This window comes from Lactuca saligna, chromosome 9 (genome assembly GCF_052625555.1).
Source record: "Lactuca saligna cultivar CGN05327 chromosome 9, ASM5262555v1, whole genome shotgun sequence".
Taxonomy (NCBI): Eukaryota; Viridiplantae; Streptophyta; class Magnoliopsida; order Asterales; family Asteraceae; genus Lactuca; species Lactuca saligna.
The window spans coordinates 12323582-12331794 of record NC_136425.1 but is presented as its reverse complement, the minus strand read 5'-3'; the positions used below and the strand labels follow the sequence as shown (position 1 = coordinate 12331794).

The window sequence follows — 8213 nt, the reverse complement described above, 5'->3', positions numbered from 1 at the left end:
GATTGAAGTTTTAATAGGACTTAGTCATGGGTATATATGAATATCATGTTGAAATGTTTCAACATAAGAACTTCTATATATGGAAATGTTATAGCAAGACATTGGTTTTATCATGTCTTTATGTAAGACATTATGAATTGTGTCCCATATGCTTCTGGTATAAGATCGACTACATATGCTATAATATTCACGTGTTCTAATTTTCCAAATGCCTAGGGAATTAAGATGGAAAAAGGAATAGGACTTGATATGAATAAAGTAGTTAAACAACTGTCACGGACGATCTAAGGTTCGCTAAGGATTGGTCGCTTGTGAACAGTTGGAAGTATAATAATGGTTGAACCATATTGATATGATTCTGAATAGATAATAATCTATTTAGAATGGATAGTCAGATGGTAATTATGGACATGTTTCCATAATGGGAGTTGGATATTGAGAATGTATGTGTAGGATTAGAAACTTTTATGCAATAAGGATCTTCAAAGGAATGTACTTTGAATTTGACACTTCGCTTCCATGGAATTGTTTAGTAACAAATCTCCAGTGGAATGTTTTGTAATATCACTGGCAAAGTCTTGGTGACTTTGGTGCCTTGACATCACAAAAGGGATCATTGCATGATAGTTTAGAATCTAACATATTCTAATACTGACAATAATGTGGTGTTCTTACATTTTTAATAAGGATTTTGGAATTATGAAATGAGCATCATTGGAAATGATCTGTTTCACAAAGAAATGACCATATATAAGAATAGTGTGCATGCTTGGAGCATGGCATGACTATCATTTTAATTCAAGCGTGTAGTTGATTACTCGAAACATTATAAAATGAATAAGGTCTAATTAATATGGTGATTAAATAATAAGTGTTTTATTTATATTCAAAAGTTTTGAGACTATATTGGATTAGTTTGTTCTTGTGTTTCACTTCACATGTTTTACTTCCCGAATAACTAGGTTATTCAAACATCCACGGTCAATCATACGTTGGAAGTAAGTAATGAGGTAAGACTGTCATGAATTCGACTGTAGATTGTCTAAGTGTTTAGACATAGCATAAGTTTGTTGCAGTGTTCATGAGTACTCCTGAAATAAGATTTGAGTATTGGATTAAACCCACACTCACTTGAATCACTTCATGGATTTTATCACGAGTGATTGTGAGACGATAATATCTTATATTCTTGAAATGGAGGCATATGATTTGTTTTTTACAAGTCGACTGCGCATTGATAATTTATAAAACACATTCTTATGTGTGATTTGATGAGTAAATAGTACAAGCATATGAGTCGAAGTTTATCTATTCCTTTTACCCAAAGTGGGATAAAAGCGATATATGTGGGCCCCTCGATGATTTAGTGATGACACCCTAAGCGCTTAGCCAAGCCTGGACTAAGTTGATGTGTTTAATTGTAGTCTATTGTCAGTCATCATAAATCGAAAATTGGGAAACAACACATGGAAGGAGAGAATGATTATAATCCATATCTCATGTCCATACGATATCTTGTAGAATGGAGGAATATTTTATCCCTTATCTAAGTGGCGCGTTACTTATAAGATAAGAGTTCGACAATGGCTTCTGAAAGCTATGATTGCTAATCAGATTCTTAAGTTGTACTTGCAATAATAGTTACTAGACTTATCCATGTGGGAGACTATTTGATTAGGTGTCTAAGCCCATAACTATTTTTTGGTATGTACTTGATTATCTTATGAGCATGGTCCTTTTGTGTTGTCTTCACACATGCAACTTGATAGGATGACAAGTGGAGAAAGAGTATGATTTATTATATGAATTGGTACTCAAAATGGTTTATTAGTATATTATGAGATTAATATATTATTTTAAAATCATGTTATTTAATTAGTATTGATCAGAAATTAATTTTGTGATCATAAAAGACTGATTAAATGAATAGGAACTAATATTGCAAATCTCTGATAGTTGCAATTGGGCTGATGGATCACATTGGAATAAGGTTGGACGAATTCTATGGGAAGCCCATAAAGAATTCATCCAAGGAGTATTCTAGAAGGTGTCAATGGGTTGTGTAAGGCTTAAGCAATCATATTAGGGTTTCCACCTAAAACCCTAGCAGCCACAAGTGTAAATAGACCCCAAGACTAAGGATTTTATGCCCTATGCTTGATGAAACACTAAGGTGGCAACAATTTGGGCACTAAGCTTTCAAAAATCAAGGATTGTTCTTGTTATTATAATATAATAAGGTAATGTTCTAACCCTAGTTAACGTATGATTCTCGTTATTGTATGCTAGTCCATAGGGTTATTGCTTTGGTGTTCTTGTTTGCATGTTTAAAAGAGAAAAACTTAAATCCAAAGCAATTAGGGTTACATATACACCATATGAATGTTGTAGTGCTCAAAACCTATCACCGAAATCTCATAATCCTCAAGGCCCAATTATGACCTATCTATGGCCTAATTTTCCAAATTGGTCCCAAGCCTTTACAAGGGGCCTTATCCTAATGCCCATCCAAATATTCTAGTCCATATACTTGCTCTTGGATGGCTCATAAATAGCCAATCACCAAAGCCCAATAGAAAGGCCCAACTTAAGGCGCAAACAAAATTAGGGTTTTCACATAAAATAACGATTAGGGTTAAGTGTTCCTACTTAACCCATTAATAACTTAATCCATTAAGTCCATCACCCCACTAGGCCGAGCATACAATGTAATCGAGCATAAGTCATAATATCACTCCCATGATCCAAAACGTGGGTCACGACAATCCAAAACCCATATATATATATATATATATATATATATATATATATATATATATATATATATATATATAGATATATATATATATATATATATATATATATATATATATGCAAAATTAGGGTTTTCTAAACCCTAATTAGGATTTCCAACCCATCACGATCCAGTTAGTCCATTAGTTAAGCTTTTAGGTTAATTGATTGTTAATTAAGTTGGGCACCACGCACTACCACCTCGGGTAGTGGTAGTCAATTGTGGCTCGCGGTGGTGATTATGATTCTAAACCAAAATATGTTCAAGAATCTAACTAGCAATCCAATCACACAATGCACATCGCCGCCCAACATGGCAGCTAGTGGCGACATCCACCACTTCACGGTGGTGGTGGTAGCTTTTTCCTTGAATAATTCGACTAAAAATTACATTATACAACATAAATCCAAAAGAGACACACACATAATATAACATACACACATGCTCAGCCACCGTTTGTGGCGGCCGATGGTGGTACAAGGTGACAGCCACCACACATTTAATCAAAGTAGATCATTTGATTTCCCTCTCTCAGCCAAGGTGACAGCCACCACACATGCTCAGCCACCATTTGATTTCCCTATCTCTTTCTTTAATTCATAATTATAACTCCTAAATCCAAAGGTATGACTAAGGAGTCGACACACTCTCCTCATTAACTTGTCATTTATAACTCAAATAAATCCTCAGTCGGTATCTGACAATCTACTTTCTATTAGCGGGTGTTTATATAGATATTTGTATTGTATTTTAGGATGTCCAATATGTATTGAGGCCTTTTATGTATTTTAGCCCTTTTGTAAGATGTATATATTTCTTGTTTAATGAATAGATGGATTTTATGGGAAAAATACCAAATCTCATGATATCAGAGCAATAATATCTTTCTCTCCCCTTAAACCCTAGCCGTATTCTTCTTCTATTCTCTTAATTATCGTTTTTTTTCTCTGTGATCCTTCTGAACCATGTCTTCTTCTAATTTCTCAGAAAAACCAACTTCTACCATTAATATCAAGCATGATGTTCCGATTATTCTTGATCTTGACCAGATGAACTATGATATCTAGAGGGAACTATTCGAGATCCACTGCATTGGCTATAGGGTAGCTGATCACCTTGTACCACCGGTTCTAACTCCTCCTTATTCGTCAATGGAGAAAGTTCCTGAGACTACTCAACCAATCATAGAAACTGATATCTGGAAACGTAATGATTCGATTGTAAAATCATAGCTCTACAACACTCTTTCTCTCCCGCTTCTTCATCTCATCTTCAAGAAATAGGCCCCTTCTCATGAAGTCTGGGAAACCATTGAAAAATTGTTACGTGATAATAAAAATAACATGGTCATTCAAATTGACAACGAGCTCTGAAATATTACGATGGGTGATTCTTCTATGGTTGACTACTGTAATCGTGTCAAGTCACTTGCTAATCTCCTGGAGAATATGGATGCAAAAGTTTCGAAAATTAATCTCGTGTCCTATATGTTAAATGGACTATCCGCCAAGTACCGCCACATCGCAACCGCCATTCGTCATCAACGACCGGTTCCATCATTTTGGGACACACATTCTATGCTTGTACCTGAAGATCAATAACTTGCTCAGGATCATAATCGCTCCTTCTTTGCCTTTCATTCTGATCATTCTTCATCTCCAACGGTTCTCACCACCGACTCCACTCATCAGAATACTAATCGGACTGGTTTTCGTGGAGGGAGAGTGTAGCACCTGGTTCCTGGTACGTAAAATTTACCTAGGTATTGGTCATTTTTAGCCTTGGACTCGGCGAGTTGTAGGTTCGACTCGCCGAGTAGGGACGCGGTCCAGGGGCACGTTTAAGTTGGCGACTCTGCGAGTCCATATTCTGGACTCGGCGAGTCACCACTGTTTGATGAAACCCTAAATTTCAAGGGTTTGCACCCTATTTAAACCCTCATTTCCGCCCCAAGCTCGCCCCATTCACCCTCGGAGGCCCCAACATCGTTTTTGCCCTTTTCCTTGTGAGATTGAAGTGTTTTGGTGTGTTCTTGAAGTTTTTGAGGAGAAAGAAGAGTAGATCAAGAAGAGGAGAAGGAGGCCAAGCATCTTTGTGACATCTCAATGTTTTCCTTGAGGTATAGCTCGTTTCCCCTCTGTTTTCAAGCTTGTAGTCCCTAGTAGCTTCATGAAAGTCCTAGATCTACCCTTTTTGGTGATCTTTTAGCCCTAAAACCTTCATTGGTGATTATCTACACGTAAAGTTGGAAACTTTACGTGTAAACCAGGCCCTAAAAACCCAGATCTATGAATGGCATGGACTGGATTCAAGCAAAATTACGTGTATAGTTTTTGCATGAGGCATACTCGGTTAGTCGTTCATTTGACTCGGCGAGTCGGGTCGCGAGTCCCCGGGTTGTTCCCCTTTTTGTGTTTGCGAGTTGGAGTAGTGAGTCATAGGGTATGACTCAGTGGGTTGGAAGCCAGACTCACTCATGAAGTCACTCGGCGAGTCAATGCCATGACTCGACGAGTTCATGGCAATCTTCTTGTCTCAAGAACAACTCGGCGAGTTGTTCATACAACTCGGCGAGTCACAGCTTAGAGTGTTCTTCGGATGAAGGCAAACTCGGCGAGTTGTTCATACAACTCGACGAGTAGGATGAAGGACTAGTGGACTTGGGAATAGAGAAAGGGACTCTACGAGTTGGCAAGCCAACTCGGCGAGTCTGGTCAACTGGCAGTTGACTGTGACTTGACTCATGACTTGTTGAGGGTAGATGGACAATTTTCCGTGAGGGCGGTTAGCAGTATTTGACTAAGTGTTTGGTGGGAATTACAGCCGGAGGATTTCTGGAGCAGCAGCAGCAGACAGACCATTCCCACACAGATCAGCAGCTACTACGAGGTGAGTTTCCTTCCAGTAGCGGTGGGTCTAAGGCCACAATGCCGACCCACCAGTAGGAGATGTATGATAGATGACTGTCTTTGTGATATCATCTAGGTTTGCTACTACCTGATATGTTATATGCTAGCATGATATGTTGTATGTGATAGTAGTAGAGTTCGGTTGTTAGGACCGAAGGGTAGTCAGACACCCCAGATACGTCTGACAATATATGATGATATGTTTGCATGCTGGCTTTTTACGTTATATGCGATAAAGGTAGTAGGAGGGGACTAGTCCCCGAGTTCGGTTGCTAGAACAGAAGGGTAGTTCAGGCACCTCAGATATGTCTGATAATATGTTATGTTATGATATATGTGATAGTAGCAGTAGGGGGTGAAATAGTCCCCGAGGTTCGGTCGTCGGGACTGAAGGGTAGTCAGCTCCCCAAAATGGCTTGACATGGGTAGTCAGCACCCCAGAATGGCTTGACATGGGTAGTCAGCACCCTAGAATGGCTTGACACGGGTAGCCCGGTGCCCTAGAATGGTCGTACCGGGTAGGTCGGGCACCCCAGAAATGCCTGGTAATATGTATGATATGTGATTGTATGGTATGCGGTATGATGGGGGAACTCACTAAGCTTCGTGCTTACAATTTTCAGTTTTGGTTTCAGGTACCTCTTCTTCGAAGGGGAAAGAGCTGGCGCGGTAGCGGCCCATCACACACATGCTCCGTATTCATGAGATCTTCCTGGGGATTTGTACTCTGACATTATTATGTTTTATGAAATGTTTTCCAGACATGCGATATCTTTATAAAATGTTATGATCAGTAAATGTTTTAATTCGAATGTTTTGCTAAATATATGTTTTCAAAAATGAAATTTTTGGCTCGTATTTTTGGGGTGTTACAGAGAGGCAGCCGAAATCACAGAGGTGGTTGCAACGGAGGAAGGAACGGTGGTCGCCAAAATAATGGCATGCAACAACCACATCAAATGAACTTCAAAGGAACTTCTGGTTGGGCATTTGGGTGGTATCCAATCAACAATCAGCCGGGTATCTTAGCAACACCACCGGCCCACTCTGCTACCTCACATCAGACCCAACCCATTGGACCGAGAATGCTACCTGCCCAACATAAGACTCATCAGTTTTTTGGGACTCCATCTCAAAGTCCATTTACTCAACAAGCCTTCAACACTGTTCAACAACATACGGGAACCTCCGAGCATCCCACTACACTCCCGCAAATGTTCCAAACCATGTCTCTAAATGATCCCGGGAACGCAAATTGGTACATGGATACTGGAGCCACCTCTCACCTTCACTCGGATGAAGGTATTCTCTCGTCTAATTTAGATAAAAGCAAATATTTATCTTCATCGGTTTTAGTTGGAGATGGATCCTCAATTCCCGTGACCAATCAAGGTCACGCCACTCTTCCGCTTCATAATTCATATCGTACTCTTACTCTTAAAAATGTCTTAATTACTGCTCAAATCATAAGAAATCTTATTTATGTTTGTCTTTTTACTTGTGACAATATGGTTTCTATTGAATTTGATCTGTTTGGATTTTATGTGAAGGATTTACAGAGTAAGCACACTCTCATGCGATGTGACAGCTCCGGTGACCTCTATCCTGTCACAAAGCCGCCTCAACAAGTTTTCACTTCTATTACCTCATCTCTTTGGCATCAACGCCTTGGACATCCCGATCACCATGTTTTTCAACATCTTGTCAACAATAATTCAATTTCATGTTCTATTAAAATCACTAGTCTTTGTCATGCATGTCAAATAGGCAAACATGTTAAGTTGCCTTTTACTTATCTGAGTCTGTTTCTCATTCTCCTTTTGAACTTGTGCATTCTGATATTTGGACATCTCCTATTACTAGTATTAGTGGTATTAAATATTATGTTATCTTTCTTGATGATTATTCTCATTTCTTGTGGGTTTACCCTCTTCGTGTTAAATCTAATGTGTTCACTAAGTTTCTCCACTTCCGTTCTTATATTAAAAATCAATTTAAAACCGACATTAAATCTTTTCAGTGTGACAATGGTGGTGAATACAAAAATAGTAAATTTTTTGATCAAAATGGTATTCACATACGCTTCTTTCATACCTCTAAACAAAACGACAAACCTGAACGCATGCTCAGAACTATCAACAATGTTATACGTACTCTTCTGTTTCATGCTCGGATTCCTCCCACATATTGGGTGGAAGCTCTTCACATGGCTACCCACCTCTTAAATATTCTTCCCAACACTACGTTAAACAGTGACACTCCTTTTCACAAACATCCTTCCTACACACATCTTCGATCTTTTGGGTGTCTTTGTTTTCCTCACCTTGTCACCCCACATAAATTATCCACAACATCCACTCCTTGTGTTTTTCTTGGATATCCTAATCATCACAAGGGATATATATGCCTTAACCTTCAAACCAATACTATTATTATATCTCGTCATGTCGTCTTTGATGAGTACATCTTCCCTTTCGGCTCTATGACCCCTAACTCCTCTCCTCCTGACA

The 8213-nt window shown here is 38.8% G+C and overlaps 1 protein-coding gene across 1 annotated transcript; it reads left to right on the top strand.

Annotated features, from left to right (window-relative positions):
* Window positions 1-4176: 4176 nt before the first annotated feature.
* On the top strand, window positions 4177-7267 carry LOC145016000 (uncharacterized). Its single transcript, XM_078974449.1, has 3 exons — window positions 4177-4377; window positions 6579-7095; window positions 7254-7267. The coding sequence occupies exons 1-3, from the start codon at window positions 4177-4179 to the stop codon at window positions 7265-7267; spliced, it is 732 nt and encodes a 243-aa protein (XP_078830575.1).
* The last annotated feature ends 946 nt before the right edge of the window (window positions 7268-8213 follow it).

Coding starts and splice junctions, on each gene's coding strand:
- LOC145016000 (XM_078974449.1), top strand. CDS start 4,177: ATGGGTGATTCTTCTATGGTTGACTACTGTAATCGTGTCAAGTCACTT. Junction 4,378..6,578: donor GGGACACACATTCTATGCTT/GTACCTGAAGAT, acceptor GGGGTGTTACAG/AGAGGCAGCCGAAATCACAG.